We start from the raw sequence: 18,967 nt of genomic DNA, 5'->3' as shown, positions 1-18,967 counted from the left end.
CCATGCTACTCTGGTCGTTACCTAGGGGAGAATGCCATGAAATGTGATGCAGCTTTCAGGATGATACATTCAATGATACCTGATCTAAACCTGCCACATTTGTATGTGGATGTGGCGATCCTAGTCAAGCTTCATAGGTAAGAAAGTCTGTTCCTGTCCATAGGATGGATTGCCGCGGGAACGTTATGACCATTGTTTATTTAAAGAGCCAATAACTCGTTTTGTCATATTGAGTATAACAGGCACTAAGTATTTAAGAAAGATGCGGTGCCGGCCGGACTCTCACAGAGTCTCCTACACTCGATACCGCACTCGAGACAGCATTCATGCAGATTACCATATGTTATATTCAGCAGAACCAAGCAGACGTATGTTAGAACAACAAACCGAGTGAAGAGAGTCAAATTGTCATGATATGCTTAAAAGTTGGTGGCAGGTGACCACCATTGCATATAATGCCTAAAAATACATTGACTGAGTTCGAATGCGACATGTCGTGAGGATACGCATACAGCCAACGACGGCGACAGCTACCTAAGTTGGAAGGCAGCATGCCTTAAACTTGCATTGGTTGCCATGATCCATGAAAGAAAGAAATATGGACAATTACAAAAAAAAAAATACAGGGTAGACACGAAGTGCTAACAATACAAACGGCCACGCTTTTTATACACAACACCACTACTGTGGTTCAGGGTATTATAATTTAGTGAATTTGTTTGTAAAACCAAGAAGGAAGAGAGATAGACCCATTGATAAGTATACCGATAGACTCAGAATCACTTTCCAATTCGATTTAGCTATGTCCGTCTGTCTGTCTGTCGATACATGATTTTTTAGTGCGATACATGATTTTTTAGGCATTCTTGGTTTACACGTGCTGTATGTGACGTTGCAGATTCTTGTTCGGTACATTCATGACGTACGACTAAAATGCTTGCGTGCCCACCGCTTTGCGTGCATGGCCATTACATATCCCAATGGGAACGCTTTAATACGATTCCTTGACTATTTAAGAACCCCTCAATAAATTCTATCAATTAAATGCTATGCCATAGAAGCTCATACATACATTTAAAGCAAATATTGGAATTTATTATTATCGTTAATATTATTATCATACTAACTCTGCAACCTGGTCATATCTTCAAGTATTTCACTAAAATCTGATAAAGGTGCTATCATCTTACACCAATACAACCCTAACGAATTAAAAATAGATTATCTAAAGTCATCCAGCAAAGAAATGTATGTGCAGCGAAGGTAATACTTTATCACATATTCCTAATACAGGGAAGCCCAAAGTATGTTTAGATGCGACATATATAAAAAAAAATTATCATTTTTAGAGCAAACATGCAAACAGGAACATTTTTTATATTAAAAAGTGCTGTGCATCCCGGCCCAGAGTGACTATGAACATCACACAGTCTTTTACTTTGAGCTACTATCTGTGTGGTGTTTGTCGTCATCAAGAAAAGCTCAGTTAAGACCTACCAGGCGGATAGTGGAATGCTCCATGCGAAGTAGCTGCAACTGCAATCGCGGACTATCTGCGGTATAGAGAGGAGAGCCTCAGGGAGAGGCCGGGCGGCACCGGCTTCTCCTTAAAAACTGAGTGCCTATGATGCTTAATATGACAAAGCGAGTTCCCCGGCACGGGATAGCTGTGAGCACCACACAGGCTGGAACAATGAGGGTCGATCTGTATGGTATCCACAGGTTGCAGATAATGGAATGCTCCATACGGAGTTGCTGCAATGGCAGTCGCAGACAATCTGCGATATCGAGTGGAGAGTCTCCGCGAGTGGCCGGGCGGCACCGCCTCTTGCGCAAATATTGAGTACCTATGATGGTCGATATGACAAGGCGGGTTATTGGCGCCTTTAAATAACCAAAGGCCACCCTGTTCCCGACGCGACCAGTTCTTTGGACCGAAACGAGCTTGCTCACCTACAACAACAAGGAGAGTTATTGAATCCTTTAAATAACTAATAGCCATATGGACCGGAACGAGTTTGTTCATCTATAAGTCATTTTATAGATGTGTCTCTACAGAAAACCCATAAAGAAAAGCCTTTTGGTAGAAAAGTTTAAAATTTGCGCCGAGAACTTCAGAAAAAATTTTCAGCGGCGGTTCTTTCCTACCAGTGCTGGCGACAATCAACTTTGGTAATCAGACGTGTAAAACTCTTTACTTAGTGATATCGCTTTGGGGCAAGCGGTTTGGATTCGGCAATAAAAAGGAGGTTTCTTATCAATGAGAATATACTTGTATCGGACAGCTCTCATTGATATGAGAGAAATATATCCGCTGTTCCTTAATGGAATGATCATGGGCCAAATACAAAATCAGTTGCTTGTATGAGACACATTGTTCAACTTTACGATATGTTTCCTGGATAAATGCAATTTTATGCAAATTGCTAGTATAGACTATATTGAGGTTGCAAAACTGATTTAGAAGGACTTGGATACAAAGTAATGGCTTAGTGACATCCCTGCGGTGTCTTCAGAGCTAACAAACTTTAAAAGTGTTAAAGCTAATAAAGACAACATCTGATCAAGTTAAAAGAAAATGTATATAATGTTGCCATAATTCACTTACCGTCTCTATAAGTTCACACACAAAGGAATAACCCAACGAAGCATGGTAGGATTTATGATGAGTTGCTTGCAGCAAAATATTTGTTACTTGTTCCAAATATTCCGCATTGGCTTCCGATAAACGTCCTGAATGCAATAAAGCTCCTACAACTAGTATTTTGCCCACTACAGCATCAGCATCTTCCTTATTTATGACAGCAGAGCCAACATGCAATTCTTTATTCATAAAATCCAAAACCTGTTGCAGTGAAAACTCTTCGGGGCTCAACGATTTCAAGGCGCCAACAAGACCAATGTAAAAACCAGATCTGGAGACATTGGTAGAAGAGCCACAACCACGTATCAAACGTTTAAGACTATATTGCAGCTCCTTTTGTCTCTAAAAGAAAAGAGAAACACATGTTGCTCATATACTTAAAAAAAATCATCGAAGAACTTACCTTATCCTCATCTTTTGTGCGATTCAATTGCTGCAACAACTGTATGGCCGCTTCGAGACGCAATTTCTCCTCCTCATTGGTTAGTTCCTTGAAATACTTAAAGATGTTTGTATCCACCGATTTGATACCTACTCTTGTTTTTGATTGCATGTTGGGCGAGCCGTCGTCAACAGCTTCATCTTTGTTTAACTTTGGTTTTTTGTTGATTTTCTTGTTGACGGCAGCATCATCCTTATTAACATCTTCCTTGGGGCGTTTTTCGACCTTTTTATCCTTTTTAACTTTCATTTTGTTTGATAAATTCATTAATTTATTAAATTTGTCTGTGGCACGTGTTACCTTTTTACTTTCAAAACATAAACTATTGTGAATTAATATATTATGAAAGATAAGCGATTAGCGATAACAGGATGGTTATCGAATATCGGCAAAAAGTTTGTCTTGGCACTTTGGAGTATTTGTGCCAGCTTTATTAATTGGGGACTTTACATGGCACATCATAGTCCGTGATCATTGTAATAGTTGCTGCGTGTCATCCAGTGCTAGTCAGATGTTCTGCATAAAATAGCATAGTTGCAGTTGATAACATTAAATAAACGATTATCACGGTTTGCACTATATAGAACTAAAATCAAACGCAACAATTTTTCTCAACACAACCAGAGAAAACGACGGGGACGGGGATTGCAAATAGACCATATAGGTTCAGATCTGTATATAGCCCACCCATAAACCGATCCCCAAATTTGACTTCTTGAGCCCCTAGCAGTCGCAATTCTAATACCAGACTGCTAGATTTTTCTTTTCGGTGAGGGGTCAGTGAACTGCACTTGGGCAAAAAAATGGTGTGGTTTGCTGCGAATGTAAACAAAGAAGTGACATCTTGACATCTTAATACTGTCAAACTGGCTGACTGTTTTCAGGAGTTCGCGTGAAACCACCTTTTTATATCGGCTTTGACTCTTGCTCTGAACAATACACTTTTTTTTAATACAAACAGACGTTAGACAGCTGGCATAATTCGTACGTCGTAATTTAAGTAAACTTTACTTTTCGGTGTCTCTATTGTACATGCATTCACAATAGATATATTCACAATGAGATTCATTTTATTAGAGTCACAGTTCACAACTTCATTCACATAAATTAAGTAGGATCTCTGAACTTTATTCCTTCGTTTTGCATAAATATGGTTCTGTGGACAAGTGCACGTAAAATTGGAGCTGTGGCCTTAGGCACCGGTGCTGGCCTTAGCGTATACTTCTATCAGAAAATACGCGAACCACATACTATTGCACACATGTCATGGACTAACAGTGAGAAGCCTGTTAGCCCTTGTGCTCTTTGGGACTCCAATTGGGATTGCCGCAATCCAAAGAGTTTGGTTAAGCCACCAAAAAATGATTCACCACAAGAACAAAATCATTATAACAGCGAGTTAGAAAAGGCTTGCCCAAAATTTGCCCGACACATCATACTCATCAGACATGGAGAATATTTGGATTTAGGTGATAGCGACGAGACTCATCGCCTAACAAGTAGAGGTCGTCTGCAAGCGGAATATACGGGAAAAAGATTACATGAGATGGGTATCAAATGGGATAAGGTGATAGCATCTACAATGACACGGGCTCAGGAGACTGCCGAAATTATACTGAAGGAAATTGATTTCAATCCAAAGGATGTGAAACATTGTCCATACATACGCGAAGGTGCTCCCATACCTCCACAACCCCCTGTGGGCCATTGGAGGCCGGAGGAATCGGTGAGTTTTAAATTTGAAAACTTTAAGAGACATTTACTCATCTCTTTTTTTTGTTATTTAAATAAAACTGCAGCAGTTTTTCCGTGATGGCGCTCGTATTGAAGCTGGCTTCAGACGTTATTTTCATCGCGCTTTGCCCACCGACAAACATGATACCTATACTCTAATAGTAGGGCATGGCAATGTCATACGTTATTTCGTGTGCAGAGCTTTACAATTTCCCCCAGAAGCTTGGCTGAGAATCAATGTCAATCATGCCTCCATCACATGGCTTACTATACAGCCTTCGGGTAATGTTTCTATTAAATATTTGGGAGATACCGGGTATATTCCTGCCAAATTCCTAACTAATCGCATTCCACGGGAAGCCAAGAATGTGGTATAGATTTACTTAAGAAAAAAAAAACTTAAGAGATTGGAAAGTTATTAACTTTTGCTAGCATTGGGGCAGGAGTAAGAATCTAAGTGATAACGTCTCATTGTATCTAAAACGTTATAGTATTACGTCAATTATAAACATCCTCCCACAAAAAAAGAGAACTGCCGCTATGCCGTTTGAAATAAAAATATTCTAAAACTTGTTGCCACATAATGTTTAACATTTATTCCAAAGTTTAATATTGTTTTAATTCAATGTAGTGTAGACAGTTTTGCAAACCACCAAGTACTTAATAATGTAATAACTATAAGAGAACAACAATACAATAATAAAAAACACTTTTCATTCACTATACCTAAACACCATTAATATAATAAATTTTTATCAAAACGTTTTTAATAAGAACTATTTTTTTACATATTTTCCTCCTCAGAAAACCAAAACACAGAAAAGTGGTGCGAGGTAATGGTCAATGAATTTTTGTAAGTACAAAACTGTAACACAGCTTGGCTGAATAAGGTTTTCTACAAGAAAACTGCAATTCCGCCTAGCTGAATAATGTTTACTACAGGAAAACTGCGATTCAGCCTGGCTGAATAAGGTTTTCTAAAGGAAAACTGCAATTCAACCTGACTGAATAAGGTTTTCTATAGGAAAACTGCAATTCAGCCTGGCTAAATAACGTTTTCTAAAGGAAAACTGCAAATCAGCCGGACTGAATAAGGTTTTCTAAAGGAAAACTGCAATTCAGCCTGGCTGAATAAGATTTTTTGAAGGAAAACTGCAACTCAGCCTGGGTAAAAAGAGTTTTCTAAAGGAAGACTGCAATTCAGCCTGGCTGAATAAGGTTTTCTAAAGGAAACTGCAATTCAACCTGGCTGAATAAGGCTTTCTATAGGAAAACTGCAATTCAGCCTGGCTGAATAAGGTTTTCTAAAGGAAAACTGCAATTCAGCCTGGCTGAATAAGGTTTTCTAAAGGAAAACTGCAATTCAGCCTGGCTGAATAAGGTTTTCTAAAGGAAAACTGCAATTCAGCCTGGCTGAATAAGGTTTTCTAAATGAAAACTGCAATTCAGCCTGGCTGAATAAGGTTTTCTAAAGGAAAACTGCAATTCAGCCTGGCTGAATAAGGTTTTCTAAAGGAAAACTGCAATTCAGCCTGGCTGAATAAGGTTTTTTAAAGGAAAACTGCAATTCAGCCTGGCTGAATAAGGTTTTCTAAAGGAAAACTGCAATTCGGCCTGGCTGAATAAGGTTTACTAGAGGAAAACTACGATTCAGCCTAGCTGAATAAGGTTTTCTTAAGGAAAACTGCAACTCAGCCTGGCTGAATAAGGTTTTCTAAAGGAAAACTGCAACTCAGCCTGGCTGAATAAGGTTTACTAAAGGAAAACTGCAATTCAGCCTGGCTGAATAAGGTTTCCTGTCTATGAAATTTTTTAACTCCCGCTTACATGTAAATTAATATTCATTTACAGAATTGTTTTTTGTATTTTTATTTATTTGCTTCTTCTAGACACACTTTAAATGCTCGAATGCAACTTGAATTCCAATTCAAAAGGATTTTGTTTTGTTAGTAATACAAATTATCATTAGTTGTGATTTTCTTCTATCTGCCAAAAAATAATAAAAATTTATCTAATCAAAGAAAAAACTAAAGCCATAAAATTTGGCAACAATTTGTTTGTATTGTAGATGATTATAAAGGGACATTCTTAATCTTTAAGGGATTTTCAAATTAAATGCATTACCTTAGCTGATGAGGTGAAAACAATTCATTATATTGCACTTGAATACTTGGTATTGCATTATTAAAAAAAGAACTGCCAAAGTTTAGGTTTTATTATTTGGGATTTACATCAAGTGGTTTAGGTTTCGTTGTATAATCTTAACATTAGGACAAAAAAATTATAAAAAAATTATAGAAAAATATTCCAAACAACTTTGAAGACACACACACAATAAGGAGCGAGCACAAATATATAATAAATATCATTGTTAACGTTTAAGGCACTTATGTTAGAGGTTTTGTTTGTTTTAAGTAAAAAATTAAAAAAAAAATATTGTAAAAAATATACAAATTCCTTTGTAGCATCGTCTTAGTATTGATACCAAGGTTGGCGACGCACCCATTGCAAGCGATTAGTGTGATCCGAGCGTATTTTGATACTGGCACCTTCGGCAGCACGCACAGTTTCCTTGACCTAAAAGACAAATATGACACCATATGTAAACACTCCCTAGGAAATTCAAAATGTGTAAATGTTCTTAAGTTGCTAAGGGTGACACCCTAATTTGGTATTTTCTGTGTAGATGCCTGTCAAATGATCATACGAAGGTATGCAAGGTATATAATTCTTAAGGTAGTTTTATGCGATCAACTGAATATAATTTTTTATACCCACTAGCGATCCTTACAAACGGACGGATGCATATGGATAGATCGACATTTACGAAGGGTAAACGTTCTCTAATGCAAGTTACTCAGAGGAACTGCATAAATAGTAATATATATTCATTCACAAATAGAAGCAGTTGTCCAATAACAAAATATTGCGTGCCCTATCCGTCAAAATCAGTGATTAGTGCAACTCTGTCTTTGTGTATAGTTCGTGTCATTTGTCGTTATTAGTGTGTGTTATGGTTTTTAACTAGATTGCACACACACAACCAAAACTCGTTGATAGATAGTGCACTTGGCGAGAAAAAAATGTGCTCAGCTGTTTGCTGTATGCTTCCTGGTCATTATATAATGATAAATAGGCATTTTCTGTTTGCTTTAATGGTTCAATTAAGAAGGTTAAGTCACTGCCCCAACAATAATGAAATCAACGATACAACGCTTTACCCCAATGTAATCCCTATAGCGGGTTTGATCTACAAGCAATTCGTTGGCTATGTTGTACCGATTGTAATACCACAGTAGCAGAAAACCACGGCCATTACGGAACAGGGGACATTTATCTCGTAGTAATGATAAGGACTATCCTCTTTGTTGCCGAGTTCAAACGTGTTGCCGAGCAGCCACAATACCATATAGTAGGCGGACATTCTAACATCTCCATCATGGTGACCACCCCATCAAATTTATCACGTAAATTTTTTTCTACTTACACTTTGCATCAGATTTTGTGCATTGCCCACCAACATCTCGGTGGCCTCACGATCTTCATCTGATCCTTGAGCACCCAACATAGTAGCCTTGACAGTGGAGAGTATCTTCAATTGTGTACCAATAGTGGGTATACGTTCGCAAACTTGCAACAAATTGGTACGTATACGGCGATCGGTACATTGGCGAGCCAATTCCTTAGCCAATCGGGTAACCTCCTCGGAAGCTTCGGCAATTTGTTTGGCAGTGGCAATCAATTCACGTTTGCTGCCACGTGAATCCGATTGCACCAAATCGGAGAGGCGAGCCATCAGTATGGCCATGCGTTTGGCAGCAGCAATAATTTCATTGTCTTTGGAGGACCATTGACGAACTTCTTGGTGAAGACCGCGGGCGGCAATCTATGGAAAGAATGAAGGAAGAAAAGATAGAATAACTTTATCAGTAAGGCAAATTCAAAAACTTACCAAAATAGGTTGATTTGCATGTGGCATGGTGCGGAAGACACCTTCGTCTTCATCATCGGTTTCTGGTGGTGGTGGTCGTTGAGGAGCCAATCCTTCTCTAGGCAATGGTGGCCTTGGTGGGGCACGTTCGGCTAAAAAAAAGTCAAAATAATTGCCAAATGAATTGAAAAAATTTTGGGGGAAAACCCTGATTTCTCTCTCGGAATCATGGAAAAAGTTTGATGTACTCACCATTTTGATTTGACAAGTGCATAGCACTAAATTCTGGAATTGGTGGTGGTGGGACGTTAGGCAATGGTGGTGCTGGTGGAGCAATAGCATTGCGAACATCTCTCACATCACCCAAAAGCTAAGGAATAGAAAAGACAAAAAAGTTAATTGGTATGTAGATTCTATTCTCTCATTCTCTTCAATCGATTTAACATATAAATTTTTTCTATTCTATTTTTTAAGCAACACCACACAATTTCTGGAGAAACCAAACAAAGCACTTTTAAAACAAATATCTAGTTTACAGGGGGAAAGGAAGAAGAAGAGAGAGAGAGAGAGAGAGAAGGGGAAATAGATTCGTGTTCGACATTTAGTTCCTTGTTTAAGATTCCTTCCCCGAAAAAGAACACTAGAACACATGGGCAGGGTACTTTATTGGATTCTTAGATTTAAGGAAATTGAGGAGTCTTATAAATGACTTGAAGGGTGCAACTTTTTCTTGCAGAGATTTAGCCATTTTACAGGTTCTGGTTACGATTTCGAGGGAGGAGTTGCTTCCTTGTCAGATGGTCACGACCGACATGGAGAGACAGGTGAAACCCACGGTTTTTTTTTTTGATCTAGTCAAATTTGGGAACTTAGATTGTCAGCCTTCCGCTAGGTTTGTCATGAAATCCAATTCAGATCCTGGGTAAAGTTGTAAGCCTTTGCTTCATGGTATAGAGCACATAGTTCAGGCAGTGGATTCGGTGAGCCCAACCCTGCAGTGCTAGCTGGTAATTTTTTCAGAAGAAAACTTTCCGTTCTTTAGAAATATGTATTCTCAAAAGGAAAGTTTTTGTGTCATGTTTTTTAAATTCAAACCAACTTTCTCAGGGAAGGATTAAGATTCTGAGTTTCCACGGGATTGTAGCTATGTTTTGTGGGAAAAATTGCGTCAAAGGGACTTTATTGGTATTGGTTCTAAAACTATTGGTAACAAAACTATTAGTACTAAAACTATTGGTATTAAAACTACAATTAATCAAGGGAAAAGGTGCTAAAACTACCCTTTTCCAAGAAATAGGGTACTAAAACTATCCTTTCAAAGGAAAAGGGTACTAAAACTACCATTTTCCAAGGGAAAGGGTACTAAAACTACACTTTTCCAAGAGAAAGGGTACTACAACTATCCTTTTCCAAGGGAAAGGGTACTAAAACTACCCTTTTCCATGAGCATGGGTACTAAAACTATCCATTCCTATGAACAAGGGTACTAAAACTACCCTTTCCAAGGACAAGGGTACTAAAACTACAATTTTCCAAGGAAGTGGTACTAAAACTAAACTTTTCCAAAGGAATGGGGACTAAAACTACACTTTCCTATGAACAAGGGTACTAAAACTACCCTTTCCCAAAAACAAGGGTACTAAAACTACCATTTTCCAAAGGAAAGGATACTAAAACTATCCTTTTCCAATGGAATGGGGACTAAAACTAACCTTTCCCCAGGAAAAGGGTACTAAAATTACCCTTTACCAAGGACAAGGGTACCAAAACTACCCTTTACTAAGGACAAGGGTACTAAAATTACCCTTTGCCAAGGAAAAGGGTACCAAAACTACTCTTTCCTAAGGACAAGGGTACCAAAACTATCCTTTCCCAAGGACAAGGGTACTAAAACGATCTCCGTCCAGCTCCTTTAGATAAACAAGCTCGTTTCCGTCTAAAGGACCGATCGCCGTTGGAACAGGGTGGCCATTGGTTATTTAAAGACGCCAATAACTCGCCTTATCATACCGAGCACCATAGCCACTCGGTATTTTTGCAGAAATCGATGCCGCCCGGCCTCTCACTGAGATTCTCCGCTCGATACCGCTGATTGTCCACGACTGCCGTGCAACATGTGGACACGCCCGGTAGCTCGCAGCTAAGCTTCTCGTGACAGCGATGAACACCACATATATCAGGCCTTGATAGATCACAGATGTCCCGCCCGGGATATTCTTATATCCTCTGGAAGAGCAGCAGAGAGTTCGAGCAAACTATAGACCATGCAAAAATCATTGAGCTTAAACTTGAATCGGACTGCACTCATTGATATATGAGAAGTTTGCTCCCGTTCCTTAGTGAAATGTTCATGGGCAAACAATTTGCAGACAGTTCGACGAGAATTGCGAGACATAGATCAAAGAAGCCGAAAGCTTTAGCGAGTTTCCAGTATCCTTAAGCCGCGGAGTAACAATATACTTTTGAATATTAAAGTCGACATGAGTTTTACCACTATTGATCTAGAACGTTTGGCCGCGATGATGTTGAAAAACATGGGAAGTTGTTGTTGTTGTGACACATTTCTATGTGGAGGTTATTGAGCAATGTTTATTCTTTGGAATTCCAAACTAAAGAAACTTGGCAACTCAAATGAAGGAATTAGGGAGATAAGCTGATAGGGATCCTAAATCTTAACGTAAAGGGCCAAAACAAATTATATTACAGTATAATTTGGGGTTGCTTTCCCTAAGGCTCTATCACATGGTATGTATGTAGGTGTCTTATGACATGTCAAATTGAGCACATGTAGCGTTGTATATGTAGTGTGATACAAATCAAACTAAAATTTGAAAATCACTTTTCAAAATAGCAAATATAGGTTTTTGATTTAGAGCGTGCTCTATTCCCTCTGGCAAAAACATAAAGAAATCAGCTGTTCTCGCTGTTAGTTGTAAAATTTTGTTGATTATAAACATATACAACAAAATATTTGAGTACACTATCTGTCAAAATCACTGATTAGTGCAACTCTGATTTTGTGTATGTTACTTGTTCGCGACATTTTTTGTTGTTTGTGTGTGTTATGGTTCTTAACAATAATACACACACAACCAAAACTCATTGACAGATAGTGGACTTCGCGAGAAAAAATTGTACTCAGCTGTTTACGGTACATTACCTGGTAATTATGCCATGGGTTGATCTTTTTACTTACTGTGCTATAATCTACTGCAGAGTACTGTAGTCTACAGTACTGTACTCTGCAGCACTATACACCACAGTACTGTAAACTACTTATTGCACATTACTCAGTTCTCTACTCTATTGCGCAATACTGTACTGTACTCTTTAGTTTACTCTACCCCACTGTACTGTACACTACTTTTCTCTGCACTACTGTACTTTAAGTGCTTCCTGGCTTTTTTTACATTCTGTGTGGCTAAATCGAAAATAAAATTCAATACTTACTCTTTGGAATGAACCCTTCCATGCATGTGCAGCTGCTGGATCATTTATGTTGGTTGCCACCCTCTTGGCATCACCAACCATGGCTGGCAGTGAACTCTCCAAACGATTAGCAGCAGCATTTAATTTAGCTGTGTAGTGAGGATCTTCAGAGTTATCAGCCTCCTGTTTGGCCACCAGTAGTACACGATTGATAAGGCGAGCAATATTCGATGTATTATCAACCATTTTTTGTGGCTGTTTGGCATGAATGGCATCCTCACAAAGTTTCGCATACATTTGCATATGTTCCTCGGAGGTCTTAATGAAATCAGCCGGATCAGTGGCTTGATCACAAACGGTGCGCATGCGCAAAACAGTATCGGCATATTGTTGCTTCAGATTTTGCAAGTGCTCATCTGCTGCCTTGCTGGCGGGATAGTTCATACGAATGCGTCCCGCATTCACCAACTGAGGGGTCAAAGAGTCCACTTGGGAGGCGGAGGAAAGTAAAATTTCGGCAATTTTCTTATTACCACAAGCACCACCGGCAGCAACCATGCGGGAGGTCTTGGAGGCACGATCCGAAAAAGCTTGCAAGTTATTAGATTTCTGATTGAAATTCTGCTCACGCCCTTGGGTGCCTTCGGGCAACATAACGGCTTCGGTGAATTGTTTCAATGGGGTGCTGACATCCATGAAATCTTGCACTATGCGATTGACAAGAGCATTTTGCACTGCAGCCTTTAGTTCATGCAGTTTATGGGTTAGTTTCTTGGCGGCTTCTTTTGCCGCGGGGGTATTACCAGCTGCTTGGCGTTTCAAACGTTCCACTTCATCACACAACTGCATGATCTCGGCTTTCTGGTGGCCAGGGCAGCCCTCGGCGACTTTTCTACCCTCCTCGACAATCAAGTTTACGGCACGTTCTCCCAAACCACCATCATTGATTTCGGGATGTTGCAGCCATTTGACAGCTTGTTCTAAACGTCCCTGTATGGTATGTGCAGTTTGCTGCACGCCAGCTTTGTTCACACCAATAACGGCATGCTGAATTTGGGATTGCAAATCGCCAAGTTTCTCACGTATGCTACGAGCCAGAGATTCGGCTTGCGGAGAGGTACCTTTGCCATCCTGACGCAATTCACACAAACTATTGGCCATGGCTGAGATTTCATCAGCGGTGCGTCTAATGGGATATGAATCTTGCGGCAAGCAACGCTCTGAGATTTCATTGGCATTTTCTATGATTTGACGCAAGGCCTTCTCACCAACTCCACCGCGTAATGCGTAGGGATTATTTAACCAATCATTGGCCAACTCAGCCTTGGTATTGATGGCATTATTCAGCTTCTTAAGCACCGTCAAATTATCCAGCTCACTGGTGTCTTCATCATAGGTGGTCAACTGGAGAACGCGTATGATTTCCTGAATTTCATCACTCATGCGTGAGGCTAAATAGTTGCGATTTTCTGCAGCCTCCTCTACACCCTTACCCTGTTGCTCGACTATGTGGATGTAGACTTTCATGCTGCAAATTAGTATGGGGGCCAGAATTTTCACCTGTTCCAAACAACGCACCAAAATTTCACTGTGCACCTGATGGGTCAGCTCCTTTTCACGGGCGCTAACCTCACGCGAAACTTTGCTCAGACAAGGCGAAAGATCCTTAAGGAACTGCACCAAATCCTCCATGGTATTTATAACCTCGGCCACGGCCAGATAGTCCAGCACCCGCTTACATTCCTGTATGATTTTACGTACTTCCGATTCATCAAAGCAGAGCAATAGCGAAGAGGTGCCTTGCAGTATACCGCGGCTTCCCTCAATTAGTTTTTTGCGCGCCGGTCCCGAATATGGATCGGCCCGCAACATATCGGAAGCTTCTTCCAGCAACTGCGAGGCAGTCTCAACGCGATTCAATGCTGAGGGCATATCTTGGCGGAGTATGTTATCATCGGAACTGTTAATGGTGTCACGGCCGACTTTCACGAGATTAGTGACGGCAGCCGAGACCACTTGTACGGGTCGGCTAAGATCGGGCATGGCATTGCCATCTTCGGCTTCTTCATGAAGGATGACCAAGCGTGATACCTATAAGGAGTAGAAGAGATAAGAAAATGTTACTAAGTTGAATGCAAGAGATAAAAATAAACGATGTAAGGGAGCTTTTCTAAAATAGAGGGTGATCCTAAACATAGTGATGGCTACCATTAAGAAACCGATATCATAAATTCGATTTTGTCGACAATACTTTTATTAGCTTCAGAATACTATTACGGAAGGCGAACATAACTTGCCGAAAACAAAGTGGAAAGGCCCCAAGAACTTTGCAAATGTCAAATAAAATCCCGTTTACACTGCTAATTAAATCCGGATTTAAGGCTCTCGTCAGCTGATTTTATAAAGGAAAAACAGATGATCGAGCCATTAAATCCGGATTAAAAGAGAATAAAACTGTTGTAACCGCAGATTTGCGCGGGGAAGCAGTCTTAAGCCAGGTGGTTGTCTGGATCGATTCCGGTTCTTAAGTTCGACTGTAGTTGAAGAACAAAAGTGAACAAAATCCATGAACATTGTCAAAATAAGCCGATTAAAATGTTATGAAACAAGAGAAAACGTTAACAAACAATGAATGTAAACCATTTAACCAAAAAGAAGTTGATATCTTCAATAGCGAAGACATACTTGGAAACAATATTAGAAGGTGGTGTCACAAAACAAAAAGTGAAAAGACCCCCATGCTTGTTGTAATTGTCATAATAGGCCGTTTGAAATGTCATCAAATAAGAGAAAGAATAAACAAAAAATGAATGTAAGCTAAAAACAGATAAAAGTTAAAGGCGAATGCTCTCACAAAATTGAAAAGGCCGAAACAGAATGTGAGCGTTAGGTTTAGTCTTAGAGCTTCGCGTTTCAAAAATGCAACTCTGCACACAAATCACACAAAAACAAAGGGGGGAAAAGTTAAAAAATGTTCAACTTTGAAGCTTGAAGCGAGCGTCGAGTTAAAAATTGTTTAACTTTTGCAAGGTGATTATTTGACATTTGTATGCAGAGTTGCATTTTTCAACGCGACGGTTCTAGACAGAATGAGCTGTTTAGGCCTTAAGTCGGCTGATTGCTTTCCCCAACCTTTTGTTGATGATTTGCGGCAATTCTCTGTTTGTGGGACAGAAACGCAAGGGAAATTGTTCCCTTATCTCTTTCTCTCTCTTCCAGAATACGGGAATTGTTCTAAATGTGAATCGTGATATAGTTGAACGGTGATAACAAAGAACGCATGTGGGAGTTATTTATGGAGAAGTAAAAATAGTCGGTGAACTGTATAGAATGGAACTTGAATTTTATAGCATTTTGGGAAATGTAGTTGATCTTTCAACCCCTGACGATGCTAAGAGTACACAAAACATGCATTTTATTAAACATTACGGAATTAAGGAAATAAATTTCGCGGTGATGTCTTTTACTTGTCAAATAAAAGTGTCTGGCATGAATGAAAAAGGGATTCAAGTCCCTTGATGATAAATGTCATATTGGCATTTTGAGTTATCCCATACACATCAATAACGCCAAGAAACCACAGCAAACATCGGGTGGCATGTAAACAAAAATCCATAAAATTAGAATAAGCAACGGAACAAGTGAGATGTATTTTTGGATACGACGTAGCATTTGGCATACGATCAAATCATAAGAGATGAAAACATAAATGAAGGAAGAAGAAGAAGCAGTTACAGTGGGGATGATTTTAAAAATTGTTATATGGTTTATACATATAATAGGATTTAAAATTAGCCCATGCTGATTACATTAAGGAACAGTGGAAATGCTTCTCTATGTCAAATAGTGCTGTCCGATTCAAGTTTTAAACCCATTGGTATGGCAACTCCATTTTATTGAGGATTCCGAAAGGCGCGACTTAGAGCGAGACCACTATGTAGCGAAGTTTTACACGGCGGACAAATCACAAATGTCGCCTGCATCAGTCACGGAACAACCACTGCAAAAAATTTGTTGACATAGTCGCCAGGTTTCAAACCCAGGACATGTAAACCTGTGACTGACTCACGGTGTCCTCTATATTATAGGATAATCCTTCAATTTTTCCCAGGATTGTTAAATTTTTTTTTGTATATTCGCCATTAAAGGTGTGACCTTGTTCGAAATCGACAAATAACGTGGGTAGGTCAATGATATATAACTATTTCTTTAGTATAGGTGGTAGAATTCTTTACGTATCTAACTAGAGGTAGTCATCCCATTACTCGCCATTGTAAAAACTGCTTTGTCTCAAAAGCAGAGGTTTTTGAGACAAAGTTAAAGTCCGTTTCGGAGGATTAAAACAAGATCTACAACCAAACCTCTTGTTCTCTTATTCGCCTCTGGTGACATCATCGCCAGGTGGATGTATTTTTTCTTAGTCGAAGTATGTCTTTGTCCAAACCACATCCTCCAACTCATTCACCTGTTGCGGCATCATTGTCTGGTCGAGATCTTTGTTCTAGAGTCGAAGCATGGTTTTGACCAATTTTCTAATAGCTTTTCAGCTTTACTTGTCTGCCATCATTTATACTCGTCGGCACACAGACATGTTCGCTATTTCTGGAATTTGGCTTCTGGCCAAAAGGACCAACTCTATCTTGGTCATTGCCAGTTGCTCTTATCATTATTTATTCTATTAAGTCGCTAATTTCTGTTCTCAGTGCAGCCTAAAAGCTGGCATTGCATATGTTCGGTCTCAAAGGGACCACTGCGTAGATGCTGAAAAAGTAGGAAATTATGGAGCCAGGGAGCAACTTTCACCGGAGAGAGCATCGTCCAGTTAACTCGTTCAGGAATGACGATAGGACTAAGTGCTTGTGGGGAATGAATCCAGGCACGGAAATATGGGTTCACCCATTTTCCGGTGTCCTCTCCTTGCAATCGCGGGGCTTTGACACAAAAAGTGCTCGACTTTACCTCTCCCTGTGTCTAACTCGACATTAAAGGCCAGACATTGCAATGACCAGTCTTCAGGACTCCTATCAGTAGTCCGATGTCATGCTTCCTTAACCACAGAATAAATGTAGTCCTATCTCGTAAAATACACTGCCACAGGGCAGTTGCAATCCACGGGATCATTGTAGAAAGCGTTAACTCTACCAAGATGCACGCACAGGGGATGTTTTACAAGTTGACATCCTCAATGCCAAGTACTGCCAAAAACTAAAAAAAATGTATTTCGGCTGGTCGCTTGGGTTAACCTTATTCAGTGAATCCTTGCCTATAAGTATCGGATTCGGTAATTTCTATAAGTCCAGAAAAAACCTTCCAGTAAGAACCTGGAAAAACCTTCCCTACAAAAGTTCCGCGTTCTTTTCGGATATTTCCTTCATCGTTCATCGATGGTAAAAAAGTTTCTGATGGCCGTGGACTCCTCATAATCCACTTCTATACTTTTTCATTTTTATCCATATCCGTTAGTGGAATTTTTCACGGAATTTCTAGATAAGACATACAATGAAGGAGTTACATGCATTTTAAGTTTAAAGTAAACATTTTAGATTTTTTTATGCATTTTAGAGGAAAATAAGCGTTAGATAAAATTCCGTAATTTTTGAAATCCATCCCACTGTGCCTACACCTACAATGTACTAAGGCCATAGTATAGCATTTCTAGCATTAAGGCATATTTAAATGCTCTGTCATAAAGATCAACAACAGAAATCATCATGGCACGCATATGGGATTTTTTAGCTCATTTCATTTCATCAACGAAAGGTGGGCGGCCGTGTTTTAATCTTACTCTTGGTTCGATGATGATGCTGCCACTGATTTCTTTTCATTTTTTCGCCTTTCTTTCGGAACAGTTTAGAAATTGTTCTAGTAAATCAGATGAATGAAGGCATTACTCATCGAGCAGGAACATTAAAAAGAAACCAAAATAAAGAACACAAAAAAATATAATAATTTCAATGTGTTATTGTGATGTTTATATATATATATACATATATTTTTTTTTTTTGAACAATATGATTGAAAAGTATAGAAGGAAAAAAGACACCGAATATAATTGGTCTGTGCAAAATTACAAAAGTTTTCAACGTTAGTTATGGCATTTGTGGGGCTGGTGGTGGCCTTTGAAATTGAACCGCTGCCATGAAATATTAATAATTTTTTTATTTGAAATGTAAAAAAACATAATGATAAATAAAACTAAAACTTGTTTTTCCATATATGAATAAGATATTTTGTTTTCACAGAAAAGTAAAGTGTATATTTAGATTGAATGTTAGAATTTGTATTACAATACATATCATGGGAAAACTTGGTGAGGAACGCATACAGTAGAGCTGGAAAAACTATCGATAATAGCAACATTCGATATTCCTAACAATAAATATCGATATTATGGATATTATCGTTAATATCCCACCACATATATTTCAAACGAAAATGAAAAGTAAAAATCAGGCAATCGATTTATATAGAAGCCAATGCACAGACCGAATAAATCCAAATTTAATAAAATTAGTTGGAAGTCACGAGAGAAATCACTGTAACCAAATTGTGGCCAATTGGATGAAAATTATGCCCTCTATAGGCGGTATGTATCTTAAAGGATACATTCAGTGTCAAAGCTCTTCTTTTTGTCCAAAAAAATGAACATTGCCGTTAGTAAAAATATGTATCGATATTCCGACAAGTCAGAGAGTCAAGAAGCAGCGTCAAGTTGTTTTACAAGCATTTCATATGGGTCGTTCATGCGGCTGGCTTCTGACGCTAGTGTCAACGATTTTTTTGTTTC

The 18,967-nt window shown here is 39.0% G+C and overlaps 3 protein-coding genes across 4 annotated transcripts in view; 1 reads left to right on the top strand and 2 right to left on the bottom strand.

The window, feature by feature from the left end:
- Positions 1-3,393, bottom strand: part of LOC106093117 (myb-binding protein 1A) — a 28,866-nt gene extending 25,473 nt beyond the window's left edge. Inside the window, exons 1-2 of the mRNA XM_013260110.2 lie at positions 3,048-3,393; positions 2,609-2,986 (exon numbers count right to left, since the gene is read on the bottom strand). Of these exons, the coding sequence (XP_013115564.2) occupies positions 2,609-2,986; positions 3,048-3,353 (684 nt within the window). The 5' untranslated portion in view covers positions 3,354-3,393. The remainder of the gene's footprint in view (positions 1-2,608; positions 2,987-3,047) is intronic.
- A 755-nt stretch (positions 3,394-4,148) lies between these two features.
- Positions 4,149-5,404, top strand: LOC106093116 (serine/threonine-protein phosphatase Pgam5, mitochondrial). 2 transcript variants are annotated; one of them, XM_013260109.2, is made up of 2 exons: positions 4,149-4,812; positions 4,889-5,404. In XM_013260109.2, the coding sequence occupies exons 1-2, from the start codon at positions 4,237-4,239 to the stop codon at positions 5,195-5,197; spliced, it is 885 nt and encodes a 294-aa protein (XP_013115563.2). In that variant the 5' UTR covers positions 4,149-4,236; the 3' UTR covers positions 5,198-5,404. The 2 variants fall into 2 exon arrangements, with proteins under 2 accessions (XP_013115563.2, XP_013115561.2); XM_013260107.2 differs by having other exon boundaries at positions 4,886-5,404.
- A 1,269-nt stretch (positions 5,405-6,673) lies between these two features.
- The window catches only part of LOC106093119 (vinculin), a 48,955-nt gene continuing 36,661 nt past the window's right edge, over positions 6,674-18,967 (bottom strand). Inside the window, exons 3-7 of the mRNA XM_013260113.2 lie at positions 12,202-14,271; positions 9,004-9,121; positions 8,773-8,903; positions 8,308-8,706; positions 6,674-7,397 (exon numbers count right to left, since the gene is read on the bottom strand). Coding sequence (XP_013115567.1) covers positions 7,293-7,397; positions 8,308-8,706; positions 8,773-8,903; positions 9,004-9,121; positions 12,202-14,271 — 2,823 coding nt within the window. The 3' untranslated portion in view covers positions 6,674-7,292. The remainder of the gene's footprint in view (positions 7,398-8,307; positions 8,707-8,772; positions 8,904-9,003; positions 9,122-12,201; positions 14,272-18,967) is intronic.

Source organism: Stomoxys calcitrans, chromosome 4, assembly GCF_963082655.1.
Source record: "Stomoxys calcitrans chromosome 4, idStoCalc2.1, whole genome shotgun sequence".
NCBI classification, from domain to species: domain Eukaryota; kingdom Metazoa; phylum Arthropoda; class Insecta; order Diptera; family Muscidae; genus Stomoxys; species Stomoxys calcitrans.
The sequence above is the reverse complement of the archived record's forward strand: the minus strand, read 5'-3'. Positions and strand labels throughout refer to the sequence as shown.

What these genes read in the sequence shown, in the direction of transcription:
- LOC106093116 (XM_013260107.2), top strand. Translation starts at nt 4,237, where the DNA reads ATGGTTCTGTGGACAAGTGCACGTAAAATTGGAGCTGTGGCCTTAGGC. An exon ending in ATTGGAGGCCGGAGGAATCG is followed by an intron (nt 4,813 to 4,885) that starts GTGAGTTTTAAA and finishes ATAAAACTGCAG; the next exon opens with CAGTTTTTCCGTGATGGCGC.